Genomic DNA, 21,950 nt, shown 5'->3' on the forward strand with positions numbered 1-21,950 from the left:
ACCTATGTTTTCCGAGGAGCCAGGTTTCTTTTAGTGGGAAATGGTATTTAGAAACCAAGGTCTGGACACTGAGGGTGCTCATTGTTGCTGGGGTTCAGGTCCTTTTGGTGGACAGAGCTAGGAAATACATATCTCCAGTTTATACTGATCCTTCTAAATCAGATCCACTTTACCTTCTGCATCTCTTCTTGTACAGTGAGAACTCTGGTTCTCAACTGTGTGTGTGTGTTTTATATATATGTGTGTGTCCTGTTATTTTTCATGACTGCATTATGGATAGGTCACAACATATTTAATTTATTCACTCAACTACAAATGAACTGGTACTGGAATGCTGAACACTGAGCAAAACCAGACACAGTCCCTGCTCTCGTACAACATCTGTTCTGGTGGGAGATAACCAAATTATCATAGTAATAGGTGTATAATTACAAAATGAGATGAGTACTTTGAAAGAAAGCAGAGTGGTTCTAGGAGAATATATGAACAAACAATGCTGATTGAGCCTGGTGACTTCAGCTGAGTGAGTCCTGAAAGAAGATTGGGAGGTGACCAGATGCAGGAGGGTAAGGGAGAAAAAAGGTCCTTCCAGACAGAACTGACCAGAAGGGAGCCCAGTGCTTCTGAGGAAGCACAAGAAGGCTGGAGGCCAGGGGAATTGTGAAGGGGGAAAGGCTGGGCAGTAACAATAGAGACAGCTGGCATTTATTAAGTGTTATCACATGCTACACAGAGATTTTATGTAATCTCCATGAAGGCCTTGTAAGATTGATGCCATTTTTTTTCTTTCTATAATTTATTTTTTATAATTTACATCCAAGTTAGCACACGATGCAACAATGATTTCAGGAGTAGATTCCTTAAGCCCCTTACCCATTTAGCCCATCCCTCCTCCCATAACTCCTCCAGCAACCCTCTGTTTGTTCTCTGTATTTAAGAGTCTCTTATGTTTTGTCCTTCCCCTGTTTTTATATTATTTTTGCTTCCCTTCCCTTATGTTCATCTGTTTTGTACTTTGAAGTCCCATATGAGTGAAGTCATGTGATACTTGTCTTTCTATGACTAATTTTGCTTAGCATAATACCCTCTAGTTCTATGCATGTAGTTGCAAACAGCAAGATTTCATTCTTTTTGATTGCCCAGTAATACTTCAGTGTGTGTGTGTGTGTGTGTGTGTGTGTGTGTGTGTGTGTGTGTGTGTGTCTTCTTTATCCATTCATCCATCGATGGACATTTGGGCTCTTTTCATACTTTGGCTATTGTTGATAGTGCTGTTATAAACGTTGGGGTGAATGTGCCCTTTGAAACAGCACACCTGTATCCCTTGGGTAAATGCCTAGTAGTGCAACTGCTGGGTCGTAGGGTAGTTCTATTTTTAATTTTTTGAGGAACCTCCATACTGTTTTCCAGAGTGGCTGCACCAGCTTGCATTCCCACCAGCAATGCAAAAGAGATCCTCTTTTTCTGCATCCTCATCAACATCTGTTGTTGCCTGAGTTGTTAATGTTAGCCATTCTGACAGGTGTGGGGTGGTATCTCATTGTGGTTTTGATTTGTATTTCCCTGATGATGAGTGATGTTGAGCATTTTCTCGTGTCGGTTGGTCATCTGGATGTCGTCTTTGGAGAAGTGTCTATTCATGTCTTTTGCCCATTTCTTCACTGGATTATTTGTTTTTTGGGAGTTGAGTTTGATAAGTTCTCTATAGATTTTGGACACTAACCCTTTATCTGATACGTCATTTGCAAATATCTTCTATTCCATTGGTTGCCTTTTTAGTTTTGCTGATTGTTTCCTTCGCTGTGCAGAAGCTTTTTATTTTGATGAGGTCCCAGTAGTTCATTTCTGCTTTGGTTTCCCTTGCCTCTGGAGACGTGTTGAATAAGAAGTTGCTGTGGCCGAGGTCAAAGGGGATTTTGCCTGCTTTTTCCTTGAGGATTTTGGTGGCTTCCTATCTTACATTTAGGTCTTTCATCCATTTTGATTTATTTTTGTGTATGGTGTAAGAAAGTGGTCCAGGTTTATTTTTCTGCATGTTGGTGTCCAATTTTCCCAGCACCATTTGCTGAAAAGACTGTCTTTATTCCATTGGATATTCTTTCCTGCTTTGTCAAAAATTAGTTGGCCATACGTTTGTGGGTCCGTTTCTGTGTTCTCTATTCTGTTCCATTGATCTGAGTGTCTGTTTTTGTGCCAAAGATTGATGCCATTATTAACCCCAGTGTACAGTTGAGGGAACAGGTGTTGAAAGTTCTATCATTGGCACATAGTCACATAAGTAGGAGGCAAGAGAACTTGGATAGGAGAGCCTTCACTCTTCACTGCTTCCCTCTTTCACCTTCTGAGGTCAGTCCTTGTGGGTCCTTGCAGGCTATAGAAAAGATTTTGGATCCCAGCTGATACACTCAAAGACTGATTATGGATGTTTCAAAAAGATAAAGGAGGCAGCCTGAAATGACCAAATTTGAAATAACTTGAACATCAAAATGAATAACAACAATGACGGATCATGACACAATGAATATAAAACGAATCCACGAGTTCACAGGAATATTGTATTAAAGAGAGAGAAAGAGGAAAATCTCTTCTTTACAAAAGAAGGCCTGCATATAGATGTAGAAAGAATGAGGGAATTAGGAAATCACCATTTTAGTTTTTTTAAGGTTTATTTATTTTGAGAGAGAGCGTGAGCGGGGGAGAGTCAGAGAATCTCAAGCAGGCTCTGTACTGTCAGTGTGAAGCCCGATGAGGGGCTTGAACCCATGTACTGTGAAATCATGACCTGAGCTGAAATCAAGAGTTGGACACTTACGCGACTGAGCCACCCAGACTCTCCAGGAAATCAACATTTTATAATCATCAGGCAAAGGTTATTAATAGATGCTAAAGTCACTTGGGTAAGTGTTCAACTTGGAAGCTGAATTGCTATGTCCTGGAATATGCCCGTTTTGATTTTTGATACAAACATGCTTTGCATTTTTTTATGTATTGAATATAGGAGTTTTTTGGAATGCCTAGTATATGGGGTTGCAAGTTCTGGAAAAGTGTTCTTCCTGCAGAGCCTTTTCTCTGTAGCACTTCTGCAACTTGACCTTGGCTAGAGTTAGCATTTGAAGGGATTCTTGACCATGACAGGTTGTGGAACGAAGGGGGTTGGTGGCTTTAATAGTGCTCTGTGGGGCGTCTGGGTGGCTCAGTTGGTTAAGCATCCAACTTCAGCTCGGGTCATGATCTCACGGTCTGTGAGTTTGAGCTCCACGTTGGGCTCTGTGCTGACAGCTCAGACCTGGAGCCTGCTTCAGATTCTGTGTCTCCCTCTCTCTCTGCCCCTACCCACCCCCCCCCCCACACTATCTCTCTCTGTCTCTGAAAAATGAATAAACCTTAAACATTTTTTTTAAATAGTGCTCTGGACAGATAATACATAGAGCTCACATTTATGAAAATATTTACTGAAGTGATTGTGGGAACTTCCATGAACAACAAAAGCAAATTGACAAAATGTAGTCACCCCAAGATGAGACCGGAAAAGTTCCCGTACAGTACCTTTCACCTGTTTTTTTTCCAGCAATTTCTGACTCTTTGTTCATCATCAATTTTAATTTTTGATTCCCTTAAGATGAGTACAACCTGGTGAAAGTCACAGAGCTGGTGGAGGCTGTATATGGTCCATACAAACCTTACCAACTGAAGTATGGCGACATGGAAGAGAAGAACGTCCTCATCCAGATCAGCGCTGTGCCCTTGGTAATGTCATAGTACTGCCGGTGGCCATCGAGGAATTATACGGTTTGCCAGCCACGGGGTTGGTGAAGTGGGGAGGTGGCATCAGGTGTGCAAAGAGTGGGAACAGGTGTGCAAAAACAGGCTCTTAATTACCTTGTGGGGTTTTCAATCCAAGTGTAAAATGAAACCACAGATATGCTACCAATTTTCTATTTAAAATCTCAAGTAAAGGTCCAGCAGAATGAGAGACTTAAATCTTTCGGGGATAAGTTGATGATCTCCCTGATTTGACAAATTCTTATTATGGCAGTCTTTTGTCTAAGGAATATATGGAAATGGGCACAGGAACTGTACATTCATGGACCCTGCCCCAGGGGTGGGTTTGCTTGTGCGGGCCTCGGAGGGGAAGAGAAGGCATTCCCATTACAAATATTAAGGTTATCTAGCATGAAGCGAGTTGACATTTAAGAGTAGATCTCACACTAGTTAAACTCTGCTGCCTCCTGCCATTTTTCTGTTTTCCAGGGACATGCCTAGAAAGTCCGTTCCGCCTCAGTTACATTCTTGCCCCTGAAGGAAGCATTTTCCTTTTCCTACATTCTTCTGGAGTGTCTGATATGGAGAATTTGAATTCTAGCTTTAGAGCCAGGGGGGAGATGCCATCTTAATCACAGAAAAAGAGGAAAGAGATGAAAAGTACAGGATTTTGATCCTGCTTTTCTGGCAGGAGTTCACATGTGTGATCTCACGGGCCACATCGATTTCCTCCCCTTGGGTCAGGCTCCCAGAGGGCTGTTGCCGCTTGGCGCTGTGTGTCTGCCACCTGACTTGGGTGGTTTTACCACCGGCGAAGAGGTTTGGAGGTCTCCTCCATCTTAATGTTGTCTATTCATTTGTTCTCGAGCCTGAGGCAGCTTTCGTTTGTCCATATTTTCTGACCAGGAGCACGGGGAGGTCATTGACTGTGTGCAGGAGCTGAGCCACTCTGTGAACAAGCTCTTCGCTCTGGCTTCTGCAGCTGTTGACAGATGCATCAGATTCACCAATGGCCTCGGGACCTGTGGCTTGCTGACAGCACTGAAATCCCTCTTTGCCAAGTAAGGCTGGGGTGTGGGGACAGGGCCGGCTACTCCGGAGGGCGCTGTCTGCCCCAGTTGAAAATGCGTGCGTTCTGTGTTCCTCCTGTGAGCCCTGGAGAAGCACCTGAATGGCCATGAATTTGGCAATGGCTAAATAAGATATGGTATATTTGTACAAGGGAACTCTATTTGGCAGTTACAGTATTAATAGGGCTACACATACCAACATTGATAGAGTTCATTGAGTGAAAAAAAAAAGCAAGTTGCAGAATCCTATGTAGAGTCTAATACAGTATGTGAAAACACCATAAAAAAATAGGGTATACTTTCCATAGCAGGGTTCAGCAGACTTTTTCTGCAGAGGGCCAGATGATAAGCATTTTAAGCTTTTGGGCCTTATGGTCAATAGAAACTTCGGTAGATGACACATAAATGAATGGGCATGGCTGTATTCCAGGAAAATTTCACTTACAAAATAGCCTAGAGTAGCAATCCCTGTTCTGGATCTTGTTTTGTTTGTTTGTTTGTTTGTTTTCCATGCTTTAACATGCATTATATATTCCTGTAGAAGAGGTGTCAACAAACTCTTAACACATGAGCCAAATCTGGCCTGCCCTCTGTTTTTGTAAATAAAGTTTTATTGCAACACAGCCATGTCCATTCCCTTATCTATGGTCTATGAAGGTAGAAGTGAGTAGTTAGAGCAGAGACCTTGGGACCCTCAAAACCTAAAATAATGGGACCTTAGCAGAAAAAAGGTTTGCTGAGCTCTAATGCCTGGAAGGTTAGGCCACAAACTCAAAACATCTGTTATCTTTGGGGAGGTAGGAAAGGAGGGAAGGACTAGGGTGGTATTCATAGAGGATTTAGCTTTGTTATTTTCTGATTTTTAAAAAAGCATATAGTCATGCATTTCTTGTGTAGCTAAAAATATAAAAATGAGAGAAATACGTCATGCTAAGTGAAGGAGGTCAGTCACAAAAGACCACATGCTGTATGATTCCACCTGTATGAAGGATCGAAAACAGGCAAGTGGGTAGGAACAGAAAATAGATTCTCCCCTGGCTGAGGAGAGGTGGACATTTGGAGGAGATGGGGGTTCAATACCAAAAGACACAGGGCTTTTTTTTCAGGTGATGAACATGTTCTCAAGTTGATTGGTGATGGTCACACAGCCCTGTGACTACACTAAAATCACTGGGTTGTACTCTTTAAATGGGTGAATTGTGTGGTGTGTGAATTCCATTGCAACAGAGCTGTGGAGAGAAAGAAGAGGACCCTAAATCACGCTGAGTTAGGAACAAGTGAGCAAGCAGCATAAGGCTGGATTTTCTGACCCGTGCAGTTGAGGCGTGAGGGCCCTCAGGTCGGTCTGCTGCAGTCTCCCACTTAGAGACAGATATGTTCTTAGGCTCTCCAAAGACCTTCCTTTGGTAGCTTGTTCTACAATGAAGTCACCCTCAGTCTCGAGAAATTTTTTTTAATTGAACTGAAGGCTGTTTTCCTGTAGTAAATTTTAGGGAGCTTTTGGCATTCCAGAAATACTGGGCACGCCCCTGTGAGCTCTGAGGTCTGTGGTGCAGTGGGCAGTTACCACCTCCGGAGGGCAGCTCCCAGTGTAGACGTTAGGGCTGCCAAGGACCCACGCCCTGCTCTCAGACAGAGGTGCAGCCAGGTGAGCCCAGATGCGTTCACTTTTCTAAGAAGCACGAGCAACAAGTCTGATCAGACAAAACTACTTTCTGTCTCCAGCACCAGCCAGGACTTTGTGGATGGAAAGAATTTTTTATCCATATATAAAAATGTTACTATAAAATAACAAAAATAATGCTGTAGAATAATTTTTTAGAATACAAAAAAGTATTAAAAAGTCAAAATCTTCTTCCCTTCCTTTCTACCCTTAGTCCTTCTCAGAAATACCCACTCTTGCACATTTTGCTTTTACTCTTTTAAAAGAAGATGTCAGCTGCCTGGGTGGCTCAGTCGGTTAAGTGTCTGACTTTGGCTCAGGTCATGATCTCACGGTTCGTGAATTTGAGGCCAGAGTTGGGCTTGCTGCTGTCAATGTGGAGCTTGCTTTGGATCCTCTGTCCCCCTCTCTCTCTCTCTGCCCCTCCCCTGCTTGCATATTCTCTCTCTCTCTCTCTCTCTCTCTCTCTCTCTCTCTTTCTTTCAAAAGTAAATAAAACATTAAAAATTTTATATAGATGAAAGATTTTTCAGCTCTTCCCTCTGTAAAGAAGAATTTTTTATCAACCTTAACTATTATTTTTTTTTAATTTTAGAGAAGGGGGGTGCCTGAGTGACTTGGCCGGTTGAGGTCTCTGACTTCGGCTCACTGTTCCCATTTGAGCCCCCATTCCCACTTGCTGCTGTCAGCGCTGAGCCTGCTTCAGATCCTCTGTTCCTGACCCCCCGACCCTCCCTGGTTCACATTTTCTCTCTCTCTCAAAAATAAATAAAACATTAAAAATTCTTTTTAGAGAGGGAGAGCAGGAGTGGAGGAGAGGAGCAGAGGGGGAGAGAGAGGGAGTCTGAAGCTGGCTCCACACTCAGTGTGGAGCCCAACTCGGGGAACGATCGCACAACCCTGGGATCATGACCTGAGCTGAAATCAAGAGTTGGATGCTTAACTGACAGAGCCACCCAGGCGCCCCTCAACCTTAACTACTGTATCTTGAGGGACTGGGTTTATTTAAGGAAGTTCCTCTCTCTTATCCCCTGCCCCCTGCAGCTCTTGTGAGTGATATTTTTACTTCCAGTTCTGTTGGTTATTTTGGTTACTTCATTAAAAAAAAAAAATAACAGGGGCACCTGGGTGGCTCAGTCAGTTAAGCGTCCGACTTTGGCTCAGGTCATGTTCTCTTGGTTTGTGAGTTCGAGCTCCGTGTCGACCTCTGTGCTGACAGCTTGGAGCCTGGAGCCTGCAGCCTGCTTCAGATTCTGTGTCCCCCTCTCTCTCCGCCCCACCCCTGTTTGTGTTCTGTCTCTCTCTGTCTTTCAAAAATGAATAAACATGGGGCGCTTGGGTGGTTCAGTTGGTTGGGCGTCTGACTTCGGCTCAGGTCATGATCTCACAGTCTGTGAGTTCGAGCCCCGCATCGGGCTCTGTGCTGACAGCTCGGAGCCTGGAGCCTGCTTTGGATTCTGTGTCTTGCTCTCTCTCTGCCCCTCCCCTGCTCACGTTCTGTCTCTCTCTCTCAAAAATAAATAAAACATTAAAAAAATTTTATTAAAAAAATAACATAGATCTATATTAAAAATTCAAACTGTATATAGGGTATGTGGTGAAACTAGGTCCCCTCTAGAAGGGAAGATTTTGAAGCTACCCCAGTAGCTGCTGTTTGTAAAATTAGGGCAATCAGAGTGAAGCTAACTGGAGCAGGGTTGGGAGGGGACATCGTTCAGTCATGGGGAGGGCATTAAGGACGGCAGGGGCACATGGGGGAGGTTGGAGGGGGCTGGGCTAACTTGAACTAGGGTAAAGCCATAGGATATAGCAACTGAGAAGGGGTTTCAGAATCAAGGGCTTCCCAACTACAACAGGAGTGTGGGCTTTGGGGTCGGAGCCACCTGGGCTTAGCCCTGGCTCTGATGCTTACCGGTTGGGGCCTCTGGGAGCCTCGGTGTCTTTTCGCTGAGTAAACTGAGGAGGCCATCTTCATGGCAGTTGTGGGTATCAAGTGAAAGCATGTATCAGAGCCCCTAACACAGCGACTCTTATGTGGCAGGGACCCCCAGGAACATTTACTGTGAGAGAGAATCGGAAGGTTTGGGAACAAATGTGATAAAACTGTGATGTGATGAACACTGTGGCCGAATGGACACCCCCTCCCCCAGTACTCTACTGCTTACTCGGCCTCCCAGAATGCCATCCTGAGCTCCTGCAGAGCAAGGGCCTCGCTGCTTGGCATGCTCCTCTAAGACTTTTCCATCATAGTGCGGGGCGGTAGCACAGTCGGTTAACCTCCTGCGGCTGAAGCACAGCCGTGTTCCTCAACATCCCTCCTCCCGCCTTCCCCCGTCTGTTGGTCCTTGAGGCCCGTCCCCCTCCCACAAGGACTGACAGAAAGCTGTCCCTCCTCTTGGTACAAAGGGGAGGTGCCGTGGGTGGATATCGGTTTCATGGCTCTCCCCTCTAAAGCCTCGGGCCCGTGTCCAGGGGGCCGCGGTGTCACTTGTAGTCAGCGCAGAGGTCTGAAGCAGTTTCTGCTGCCTGTGGCCTTTCTTTCTTCCACACCAGCTTGCTCTTCAGGCCTGTGCCCTGGGCGTCACATCCCACTTTCCTCACTTCGAGCTAATGCTTTGGGGAGGGAGAGAGGTCAGGCTTCTTGTGAGGGACACAGATGGCCTAGGTTTTCAGGGAGCCTTGTGGTTTCCAGAGAACAGGACCTCCCCTGACCTTTTCGTGATACGCAAGGACCTGTACTTGTTCGTTCGTGTTCCAAGAGCTGTATGTCCTCAAAGGCACCACCACCCCACATCAGCTTGCATTTCCTACTTTCTGGGGAACTTTTATGTATATTACTTCATTTATCTTATTTTATCATCACGGCAACCCTGTGAGGCAATTTAGCAGACGTCATTAAGGATGAGGAAGCTGAGGCCCAAAGACACCCACACACTTTGCCAAGGCCACGCTGCCAGTCTGGCATTTGTTCGGGAACTGTTCCCATGTGACTCTTTTATGGCCAGCCCTATGCTAATTTCTGGGGGAACGGTTATGAGCCACAAAGGGATAGTCCCTCTTCTCCAGGAGCTTCCAGCCTAGTGACAGCACGTGCTTCGAACACACACGTGAAAGAAGCTGTCTGGTTAAACCTTTCCCATGAGGGAAAGCATGTGGTATACAGCAGGAGCAAACAGCAATCTGATGAGGGAGGGTCTTCAGCTTTGAATCTAGTTTCATGCTCCTGTGCCATTAAAGGTGGGCTCTCGCCTGCCATGGAGCTTGGCTGCTTAATCTAGATTTGGGGGGGAAGAATGCCACAGAAGTACCGGGGACTTTGGCGAACTGCTTTATGGTGTCCTCGGTGATGGTCGGGTATCCTAGTGGGACGCTGATGTTTCAGGACAATTCTTTGGGCCAAGGAGTAATTGACCAGCCCCACCTCTCACCTGTCCGGTCACCAGAATCTTCAACTTAGTGGCTGTCCCCTTCCTTATCTTGAGCATCTCCCTTAAAGCTGCCCTTCCAGGTGAGAAAGATGGTCCTGCCATACAGAGGAGACCCTTCTGTGGTCAGAGTTCACAAGCAGTCGGACCGCTCGGCAGGAACCTCTACAAAACGGTCTTGAGGTCCTTGGCCATTTGTCCAAAGCCACGTAATTCCAAGCGTCTTCAGATATGAGTTGACGCTGACATCCCCATCTGTTTTGTTTTCTTTCCTCACAGGTACGTGTCCGATTTCACCAGTACTCTCCAGTCGATACGAAAGAAGTGCAAGCTGGATGATATTCCTCCCAACTCGCTTTTTCAAGAAGATTGGACAGCTTTTCAGAACTCCATTAGGTAAAATGAGGGCTGTGATTTTATTTTTTATTTAAGAGAGAGATAGTTGTGAGTCGGGGAGAGGGAGAGTAGAGGGAGAGAACCTTTAAAGTTTTTTATTTATGTATTTTGAGAGAGAGAATGCAAACGAGTGGGGGAGGGGCAGAGAGAGAGGGAAAGAGAGAGAGAATCCCAAGCAGGCCCTGCGCTGCCAGCGCGGAGCCCAAAGTGGGGCTCAAACCCATGAACCATGAGATCATGACCTGAGCCCAAATCAAGAGTTGGACGCTTAACCAACTGAGCCACCCAGGCACCACGAGGGAGGGAGAGAATCTTAAGCAGGGGCTCAATCCCACAACCCTGGGATCATGACCTGAGTCTAAATTGAGTCAGATGCTCAACTGAGCCACCCAGGTGCCCCGAGGGCTGTAATTTAAGCATGTGCCCCATATAGTAAGTAAGCATAAACATGCATCATATAATATGTAAAAATGATGAATGTGTTTGTAAGGGGTTCATTTCTTTTTCATCTTTCACTGCCTTTTTTTTTTTTTTTAAAGCAAAACCTCTAGACTCTAAAAACAAGCCAGTTAAAACTAACAACAGCAACAGCAGCACCAGAAGGACCTCTCTCACTCCTAATGCATAAACAGTCTTTATGAGCTCCTTATCTCCTTTGGTGACTCACATTTTCTACTTGTTGTGAGATTTTTTTCCCCTTAGCCTATACTTTTTCAGGCCTAAAGTAACTTAGAACTTGCATATTAGAAAATACACAGCTGATTGGATACTGTTTTTATTATCTTTATTTATTTTTTTAAATTTTTTAAGATTTTATATTTTAAAATAATCTCTACACCCCATGTGGGGGGCTCGTACCCACAACCCTGAGAGCAAGAGTCACACACACTCTACTGACTGAGCCAGCCAGGTGCCCAGATCCTGTTTTTAGATTTAAGCACCATACCACTAAGTGATAAGGCAGCATTATCTGGCCTGAAAAGGACCATGTAAGAGTTCCATGACAGGCATTGAGGTGACCCTCCCAAATGGTTGTTCAGGGCCAGATTCTGGGGTAGCCCCTATGACCTGTGAGCCAATAGATAGACCCCTGTTGCCCCAAGCCCTGAGGCCTGGTGGGAATGTGATCAGCAGTGGCCTAAGAAGGTTTGGTCCTTGAAAGTTCTAGCCAGAAGGTGCAGACTGCATCAGGAGCCAGATCTGACCTACGGACATGGTTTGTTTGATCACATCATTTAAAAAATTTTGGGTGAGTTTTCAACATTTAAAAACCAGTTTTAACATAATCCAGATTTCTAATTTTTTTTAAATGTTTATTTATTTTTGAGAGAGAGGGACAGATGTGAGCAGGGGAGGGGCAGAGAAAGAGGGAGATACAGAATCCGAAGCAGGCTTCAGGCTCTGAGCTGTCAGCACAGAGCCTGACGTGGGGATCGAACCCGCGAGTCTTGAGACCGTGACCTGAGTTGATGTCAGACACTTAACTGACTGAGCCACTCAGGTGCCCCAGTTCAGATTTCTAATATCACTTAAAGCTTGGAAGCTCTAGAAGCACTGGGTTCACTTCCTGGGGCTGACAGCTGAAGTCCCAGTAGCCTGGCCATATGTCCTCTTGTGCTCTTGCTCTCCCACTACTGTGCATGGTAGTAGCTCTCCTATTAGGCCGAGGTCAAAAGCAATCAAGAATTTCTTTTCCCTGGGAATGCAAGCTGGTGCAGCCACTCTGGAGAACAGTATGGAGGTTCCTCAAAAAACTAAAAATAGAACTACCCTACGACCCAGCAATTGCACTACTAGGCATTTCTCCACGGGATACAGGTGTGCTGTTTCTAAGGGATACATGCACCCCATGTTTATAGCAGCACTACCAACAATAGCCAAAGGATGGAAAGAGCCCAAAAGTCCATTGATGGATGCATGGATAAAGAAGATGTGGTATATATATGCAATGGAGTATTACTCGGCAATCAAAAAAGAATGAAATCTTGCCATTTGCAACTACGTGGATGGAACTGGAGGGTATTATGCTAAGTGAAATAAGTCAGTCAAAGAAAGACAAATATCATATGACTTCACTCATATGAGGACTTCAAGAGATAAAACAGATGAACATAAGGGAAGGGAAACAAAAATAATGTAAAAATGGAGGGGGACAAAGCATAAGAGACTCATAAACATGGAGAACAAACAGAGGGTTACTGGAGGGGTGTGGGGGGGATGGGCTAAATGGGTAGCGGGCACTAAGGAATCTACTCCTGAAATCATTGTTGCACTATATGCTAATTTGGATGTAAATTAAAAAAATAAATAAATTTAAAAAAAAATTTCTTTTCCTTAAAACTGCTCTTCAGGGATGTACATTCAGAAGAGGGAGGCTGCTCTTCACCCACTTGCCTGACCCCTGGCCTAGGTAGTGTGCACAGGGTGCCGGTGCCACCTGTAGGTCTCAGCGTGGTGGCCCACACATCCGGCACATCCAGACCCTGGATCTGCTCTGATCCAGGGCCTCCCAGGGATCATCTCTTCATGGGCTCTGATCTGGACTTTTATTTTGGGGGGATGAAATTTAATGTTCTAGATGCTAACTGTATCCCCTATCGTCGCTGGTGGCTTGGTACACCAGAAAATACTATGTACAAGGTTATTCTGTTGTACCTGAGGCAAGTGAAAAGTGGAATATTTCGCTTTCTCATAAACCTTTCTTATGATGGAATGCCTAGATACCCCGGTGATGATAGGCACTTTTAGAGAAAGTTAAAAATTAACCAGACTTTAGATGTTTTTTAATCCTTGGATTTGTCCTGACATTATAGTTTGGTGTTGAAGGACTCAGCACCTGGAGTTGGAGGCCCAGCATAAAATTACTTGAAAATTAAAGGATTATTAAATACAGGTATGATGGTCATTCAGGCTTATCTCTGAGAAGCCAAGTGGATTAATCTTCATCTGCCTTTCATGTGATCAGAGAGATAACTTCTAGTATCAAAATAGTTTTCTTTGCCTTGTACATAGCAGACATCTAACAAATACTAAGTAATGAATTTTGATTTTTAAATTTAAATTTAATTTTTTTTAATCCCCTTTATCTATTTCACCTGTCCCTCTACCCATCTCCCCTCTGGCAATCACCGGTTTGTCCTCTGTATTTACGACTCTGTCTCTTTTTTTCTTTGTTTTGTTTCTTAAATTCCACATATGAGTGAAATCCTGTGGTATCTTTCTGACTGACTTATTTCACTTAGCATTATACCCACTAGATCCATCCATGTTGTTGCAGAGGGCAAGATTTTTCATTCTATTTTATGACTAATAGTCCAGTGTGTGTGTGTGTGTGTGTGTGTGTGTGTGTATACACACACATACATGTATGTGGTATATATATATATGTATACATATATACACATATATATATACGTCTATATATATGTATATATATGTATATAGGTATATATATGTAGGTGTATGTATAAATACATACATATATACATACATACCACATACACTTTATCCAAGTGTATATGGTATTTGTGGATGGACATTTGGGTTGCTTCCATGTCTTGGCTATTGTAAATAATGTTGCACTAAACATGGGGGTGGGTATATCTTTTGAATTAGTATTTTTGTTTTCTTTTGGTCAATAGCTAGTAGTGAAATTACTGGAGCATATAGTAATTCTATTTTTACTTTTTTGAGGAAGCTCCATACTGTTTTCTACATTGGCTGCACCAGTTGCAATCCCACCAACATCACAGGAGGGTTCCTTTTTCTCCACATCCTCGCCAATGCTTATTATTTCTTGTATTTTTGATTGTAGCCATTCTGACAGGTGTGAGGTGGTATCTCATTGTGGTTTTGATTTGCATTTCCCTGGTGATGACTGATGCTGAGCATGTTTTCATGTGTCTGTTGACCATTTGTGTATCTTTTTTGGAAAAACATCTATTCAGTCCTCTGCTCATTTTTTAATTGGATTATTTGGGTTTTTTGGTGTTGAGTTGTATATATTCTTTATATATTTTGGATATTAGCCCATCATTTGCAAATATCTTCTCCCATTTAGTAAATTGCCTTTTTGTTTTGTTGATGGTTACTTTCACAAAAAGCAAAAGCTTTTTATTTTGGTCGTGTAGTCCCAATAGTTTAATTTCACTTTGGTTTCTCTTGCCTGAGGAGACACGTTTAGAAAAATGTTTTTATGGCTGATGTCAAAGAAATTATTGCCTATATTTTCTCCCAGAAGTTTTATGATTTCAGGTCTCATATTTAAGCTTTAATCCATTTTGAGTTTATGTTTGTGTGTGGTGTAAGAAAGTGGTCCGGTTTCATTATTTTGCATGTTGCTGTCCAGTTTTCCCAACACCATTTGTTGAAGAGATTTATTTTTCTCCTTTGTATATTCTTGCCTCCTTTGTTGTAGATTAATGGACCCTATATGCGTGGGTGTATTTCTGAGCTTTCTATTCTGTTCCATTGAACTCTGTGTCTATTTTTGTGCCAACGCCATACTGTTTTGATTACTACAGCTTTGTAGTATATCTTGAAATCTGGAATTATGATGCCTCCAGCTTTGTTCATCTTTCTCAAGGTTGCTTTGGCTATTTGGGGTCTTTTGTGGTTCCCTTCAGGTTTTAAGATGATTTGTTGTAGTTCTATGCAAAATGCTGGTGGTATTTTGATAGGGCTTCCATTAAATCTATAGATTGCTTCCGGTAGTGGAGACATCTTAAGAATGTTGTTTCTTCCAGTCCATGAGCATGGAACATCTTTCTATTTGTACCGTCTTCAATTTCTTTCATTAGAGTTTTATAGTTTTCAAAGTACAGGTCTTTTATCTCTTTGGTCAAGTGTATTCCTAAGTGTTTTATTATTTTTGGTACAGTTGTAAATAGGATTGTTTTCTTAATTTCTTATTCTGCTTCTTCATTATTAGTGTAAAAAATATAACAAATTTCTATGCATTGATTTTGTATCCTTTGACTTTACTGAATTCATTGATCAGTTCTAGCAGTTTTTTGGTCGACTCTTTAGGGTTTTCTCTATATTGTATTGTGTCATCTGCAAATAGTGAAAGTTTTACTTCTTCCTTACCAATTTGGATGCCTTCTATTTCTTTTTGTTGCCCGATTGCTGAGGCCAGGACTTCAGTACTATGTTGAATAACAGTGGTGAGAGCAGACATTCTCGTCTTCTTCCTGACCTTAGGAGAAAAGCTCTTCTCTGTTTTTCATCATTGAGGATATTAGTTGTGGGTTTTTCAAAAATGGCCTTCATTATGTTGAGGTATGCTCCCTCTAAACCTACTTTGTTAGAGAGTTTTTATCATGAATGGATGTTGTACTTTGTCAGATGATTTTTCTGCATCTATTAAGATGATCATATGACTTTTAAAAAGTGTTTATTTGGGGGCACCTGAATGGCTCAGTTGGTTGAGTGTCAGACTTTGGCTCAGGTCATGATCTCGCAGTTCATGAGTTCAAGCCCTGCATCTGGCTCTGTTCTGTGCTGACAGCTCAGAGCCTGGAGCCTGCTTCAGATTCGGTGTCTCCCTCTCTCTCTGCCCCTCCCACTCACACTCTGTCTCTCTCTCTCAAAAATAAAGATTAAAAAAAAATTTAAAAAAAATGTTTGTTTTGAGAGAGAGAGTGTGAACAGGGGAGGGGCAGAGAGAGAGAGAGAGAGAGAGTGAGAGAGAGAATCCCAAGCAGGCCCTGTGCTGTGAGCACAGAGCCTGACATGGGGCTCGATCTCATGAACTGCAAGATCAAGACCTGAGCCAAAATCAAGAGTCGGATGCTTAACCGACTAAGCCATTCAGGCGCCCCTGATGGCGTGATTTTTATCCTTTCTCTTGTGATCTGTCACGTTGATTGATATGCAAATATTGAACCACCATTGCATCCTGGGAATAAATCCCACTTGATTGTGGTGAATGATTTTTTAAATGTATCGTTGATTTTTAAATTTTATTTTAAAGTTTTTAAAAATTTATTTAAATAAGTAATCTCCGCACCTCATGTGGGGCTCCGACTCACGACCCCGAGATCAAGAGTTGCATGCTCTTCCGACTGAGCCAGCCAGGTGCCCTGGTTTTTAAATTTTAGATAGGAAGTGTTTCCAACCCGTTTTCTTAAGGACAAAGCCCCAGAGCTCCTCAGTAGTTTGGGAATGTAAGATCATTTGACCTGTAGACAGAACTGTGATTCGAAGCAGAGAGGCCTGTGACTTGAGGGCATTAGAAGGGGGTCACTTTTACCTTCTCCATGAATTACTAATTAGTAAAACACGTCAGGTAGACTATCAGATGGTTAACCACTTTTCCAGAATCCAGCCCCACCAAAAGGAGTGAATAGTTAGAATTTTTATGAATGAGATAATGTTTGTCCTGTGTCAACATTCCAGGTACTTGAACTTGAAGTGCCTTTTGTTTTGTTTAGGATAATAGCTACCTGTGGCGAGCTCCTGCGGCAATGTGGGGACTTCGAGCAGCAGCTAGCAAACAGGTAGGTGAGGGCTGTGGGCGAGTCCCTGGGTTCTTGGGAAGAACCGGATAGAACGCACAGCACAGCAATGACAACGTATGGTCAAATCTGGAAGCCACACAGCTCGAGGACTAACAAATACTGAGCACCTAAAAAGGGCAAGGCTCTGAGCTATTTGGCAGTGGTCACAAAGTTTTGGTTAGATATGGAAGTTTCAGCCCAAGTGAGGAAACAGTACATGTTGTCTCCAAATTGTAATTGGGCTGGGTTCCCACTGCTTGTTTGTAAGTTAGTTATTGGGACTCACAATAAATTTCTCCATAGAAACAGCATTGTAGGTGGTGTTGAATTCACCTGGGGCAGCCTATAGAATCGGGATTAATCCAGCCAGCCTTCCGGGTTCTGCAGAATTCTGTGGTGCTGGGGGTGGTGTGTGTTGAAGGAGGGTTTCCTTTCTCTCCCCTAACTCTGACCCCTTTCTCTATTCTGATACCTGCCAGGGTTTTCCATTGCCCTGCAGTGGCCCCTTTCAGATGAGTTTTCCCGAGACTCAGAGGGCTCCAGACTCCCAAATTTCCTTCCTTCTTTCTTCCAGCTAAATTTCCCATTCCCTTGGGACAGCTGATTTCTGTGTTTTCCAGGAGCTGGGGGAAGAAATCTATTTCGTACAGTTGTGTGAGGGCCTAGCAGCAGCCCCATCACCTCTTTCTGGGATAATTCCTTATTGTCCTAAAGCAATCTGGACAGGAGGGAATTTCTGGCAGTGGTCTATTGTGAAATGAAAGCTCCAGGGGGTGGGGGGGGGAGTGGTTGGTGTGGGGTGTACGCAACAACACATCCACCCCGTGGGAAGTAGGGATGAGTTGCTGAGGAACAGGGTCAGTGCTCCAAGTCAGCCGTTTTTGGTTTTGGGTTTTTTTTTTTTTTTTTTTTTTGGCCACTTCTTGTCTTCTTTCATTTCTGAGCCCACAGACCGTCTTCAAGTCCCACAATCTCCCACAGTGGTTTTCGTTCTGGGCAGCTTATAGCTGGCTAGGATGTGCAACTGTTTATAACTCCCAAACAGCCCAGCACAGAAATTATGTGAGTTCCTGGAATGAATAAAACCGGGCACCCCAGGCATATAGTGGAGTGTGTAGATAATATAAATGCAGTAACCAATAACCCTCTGCACACACTCATGCCGACATGCACACATGCACATACTGTGGGGGAGCCTGTGGTGGAGGGCCAGTGGGTCAGGGTTTTCAGAGGCATCCTAGGAAGAGCTGAAAATGTCACATTTATGTATTTGAAAGAAAGGCATGTAGCTTATTTTATTAATTTCAGTAGTGATTATAGCCTGGCCCCAACTCATTGCAAAGATTAAAACAGTTCATAAGTATGCAAAATAAAAATGAAAACTCTACTCGCGTGAAAAATCCTCTCTAGAAGAAACATTATTAACATCTCCCCCCACCCATAATTTACTGAGCTCTGACATTGAGGACTTTACATGAATTAAGTCATTAATCCTCCCAGTGGTCAAAGAGGTAGGTACTGTTCTTATCCCCATTTTTACAGTCGAAGAAACATCGAGGCATGGAGTCTGGCACAGGTAGTAACTTAAGTAAAAATAAATGATCTGTGGAAATAGCTGTGTCTGAGGTCATGGAACCACGACACGAGGCCGTGATTGGAACCTGGGCCAATCGCCTCAGCTGAGCCGTCCAGAGTGCATCACCCCCACACTGTCTTTCTCACAAATTAGCGTCTCTCCTTGGACTTGGATTTCTCTGCATGTGTAAAGCAGACATCTTTCCATATCAGGACACATAGGTTTTCCTTAATCTTTTAATGAAAGTGAATATTACATTCTAGAAGGAAAAGAAAAATCTGGTTAGGAAGCTGAATGGGGATGTGGTAGATAAAGGATGGGCCTCTCTCTCCACCTGTATTTTGCAGCCCAGAGAAGCTGAAAGGCTGGTCTGAGCTTTGGCGTGAGATGAGAACAGACTGGGTGTATCCAAGGGAGCCTCTTTGAGAGGCGATATCATTCTGAAAGCACTGAGCCTGGAAAGGGAAAAGAGTGACAGTCATCATCTGTGTTCCCATCAGGGAGGCCACGTGTGGCAGCTGCCTATAAAACTTATCTGCCTGTCAGCCTCCCCTGGGGAGCCCAGACTCCACGTGGCCCAAGGGCCACTCCTCTCCCCACCACCCCCTGGGTGGCAGAGTCAGTAGCTGGAAACACTCCAGATGGCTTCAGCGACAAGAGTGACATTGGCTCTTGGGCTCTTAAGATCACCTCGCAGAAAGGGATCATTTTGGGATTTATGGACTGAGTGCCACTGGAAGGCTTTTTCTTGCACTGGGCAAGTTGGGTGAGATGCCAGGGAGATTGCTACGGCCCCTCTGCATGTTCACAGCACCCACCACTTAACTTTTGGCCCAGTGGTGTTTTCACTGGGATGAGGTCTCAGTTCAGTGGGAAATCAGGTTTGGGGGATCCGTTGTAAATTTACAGGTTTCCATGGCTTGTGAAGAAGTGGCTAACAACTTTTCGTGAAAGGAAATGAATTGAGGAAGCAGATGGAAGTGTAACGTTAGTCTCTCCCTCCTTTGTGCATATTGACTACATTCTCCTGCCATGTTGATGGAGGTTGGACTCCCCGGTTAATCTCTGAGCTCCTTGAGGGCGAGGACTGTTTAATTATCTGACATTCCCAAGACCTACTTATAGCCCATTCCAATGATGAGAAGACATTTCTTTATGAGTGAAGAAATCCAGTGGTTTCAGTAAGATTTAGTTCATAGCACTAGCAAACACACATCATAGGAAGTCAGAGTCTGATGATTAGATCATCTAATGGTGTCTGTCTGGATGAAGAGGAGGCTGGGGAGGAAAAGATACCATTCATTCCTTGGGGTTGGAGCTATATTTATTCCTCTTTTTTTTTTTTTTTTTTTTAAGGTTTGGTGCTTATTGTAGAGCGCACTATAGTGACATTTTAAACCGTGATCTTTAATACTTAAAACATTCCTGACTTATCTGGTTTTCTTCAGTTTCCCCCAGCCGACAGTGGAGACACGTATGGCTGTGGCCCTGCCAAGGGGAACTGATTTCCCAGAAGGCAGCTCTCGACTTCCTGCTTGCCAAACCCAGTGTCCCCTGCCATGGGCCAGGCCCTGTGCTCAGTGCTAGGAATTCGGGGGGGGGGGAAGAACCCCCCCATTTTTTCCCCACAGATAGTGAAGACTTGGAAGTAAGGGTGGCAGGAATAGGCCACAGTTTGGCAGACAAAAGAGCCAGCCGAAATAACCTGGAGTTTAAGCAAGAGGGAAAACCGTAACTTTTTAGTGGCAGAGGCAGGTAGCTGCTTGTGTCAACAGCGGTTCCTGAAGAAGGGCCCGTCCCCACTGTTTGCAAGTACACGCATTCCTTGACAGGCTCACTGGACTTGTTTTTTAATTTTTAATTAAAAAAAATATTTATTTCTAAGAGAGTATGTGCATGCACAGGGATGGGATGGGGCAGAGAGAGAGAGAGAGAGAGAGAGAATCCCAAGCAGGCTCCATTCTGTCAGTGTAGAGCCTGATGCTGGGCTTGAACCCACAAACCGTGAGATCATGACCTGAGCTGAAATCAAGAGTCGGAGTCTTAACCAAGTCACCCAAGCGCCCCTGGACTTTTTTTTTTTTTTTTTTAAAGCGCGTGCACCTAAAAGCTGCCAGGTCCGCGGCAATTCCTTTCATGAGAAATTATGGTGAAGGAGGGGTTAGGGAGTTAGCCACACTCGGGATGTAATACAGTGTCTCTCCTCCTGGTGGCATATGTTCACGTAGTGCTGTGCAATTTCGGACATATGGACCAGATGGTAGAGCTGGGCTCGGGGGAAACAGGAGGATTTGCAGCATCCATCAGGGAAGGCCGCCCTTGGTGGAGACAGAAGATGGAGATTCAAGCCCTAAACATTGGCTGTCCTTGAGAACCTCCCCCAGGCATTGTTCCTTCTCAGAGCAATTGGAAGGCGCCTGCTTCTCTCAGTAGATCTCTGTGTGGCACCTAAGCCACGAAAGTAAACCATACAGGGCCGTTGAAGACAAACGCCACTCCGGCCCGGCTGTGTGATAGCGAGTGCTGTGGCTGGAGGTGTGCTTCAACGTGCTGCCACCACTGTCCTGGGACCGACTCTCCCGCCCCTGTCTGGTGCTGCTGTGGCCAAGGTGCCCACCAGCAGCCTGTGGCTTTATTCCACACAGTGATGGTCACAGAGCGAGAAAGGGCTGCACAGAACATGTATAGTGTTCCAGACCGTAGTCAACCGAGCACTGCTCCGTGTAGGCTGTATGTCACATTAGGAAGGTGGCATATTCCGGTGGTCTGAGTGTTAAATAGGAAATGAAAACACCTGGTGTCTCATGTATCTGACGTGCAGCTCACGCCTCAGCGGTGAAGGATGTCTTCCTTTCCTTATAAAATGGACCCGAAATCAATCTGCCTCAAAAGCATATCCTGGGATTTTAGTAAGGAGCAAGCTGAATGCCCCAAGGAGGAAGTTCCCCACAAATAGCTCAGGGCATAATGGTCATCGCTTTCATTTCAGGATCTTGTCCACAGCTGGCAGGTATCTCTCGGACTCCTACAGCCCTCGGAACCTGGCCGGCTTTCAGGACAGCATCTTGACAGACAGGAAGAGCTCTACCAGGAACCCATGGCAAGAATATAATTACCTCCAGAAAGATAACCCTGCCGAATATGCCAGTTTAATGGAAATACTTTATACCCTCAAGGTATGAGACCAGACGGATGGCATTCTTGCACATGGAAGCTTTTCTCTCGTCACCCCTTCCCTGATCCAGGCTTTCTGGCTCTGTGGGGTGGCTGTGGTCTGCAGCGTGCCCCACTGCCACTTCTCTGTCTCACTCACATCATGTTTTCAGGAGCTAATAAACGAAACCAGGTCAGAACCAGTGGATACATAGGTGTAGGAGGTGGATAAGTAGAGCTTTATTACTGACGAAAGGCAGGCGGGAGAGCATGGCTTCAGACATGTGTCCAGATGGGCTTGCCGTAGTCAGACTTGCATGGGGATGGGTGGGGCAGGTAGCCCCTGGCTCCAGTCTGGGGACAGTCCCCTGTTAATGGCAGAGAGGGGACCAGAGTGTGTACTGC

The 21,950-nt window shown here is 44.4% G+C and overlaps 1 protein-coding gene across 1 annotated transcript in view; it reads left to right on the plus strand.

Moving 5' to 3' along the window:
- The window catches only part of COG7 (component of oligomeric golgi complex 7), an 83,941-nt gene that overhangs the window by 42,175 nt on the left and 19,816 nt on the right, over positions 1-21,950 (plus strand). Inside the window, exons 8-12 of the mRNA XM_042921191.1 lie at positions 3,620-3,747; positions 4,669-4,823; positions 10,200-10,316; positions 16,751-16,816; positions 21,382-21,568. Of these exons, the coding sequence (XP_042777125.1) occupies positions 3,620-3,747; positions 4,669-4,823; positions 10,200-10,316; positions 16,751-16,816; positions 21,382-21,568 (653 nt within the window). The remainder of the gene's footprint in view (positions 1-3,619; positions 3,748-4,668; positions 4,824-10,199; positions 10,317-16,750; positions 16,817-21,381; positions 21,569-21,950) is intronic.

Source organism: Panthera leo, chromosome E3, assembly GCF_018350215.1.
Source record: "Panthera leo isolate Ple1 chromosome E3, P.leo_Ple1_pat1.1, whole genome shotgun sequence".
NCBI classification, from domain to species: Eukaryota; Metazoa; Chordata; class Mammalia; order Carnivora; family Felidae; genus Panthera; species Panthera leo.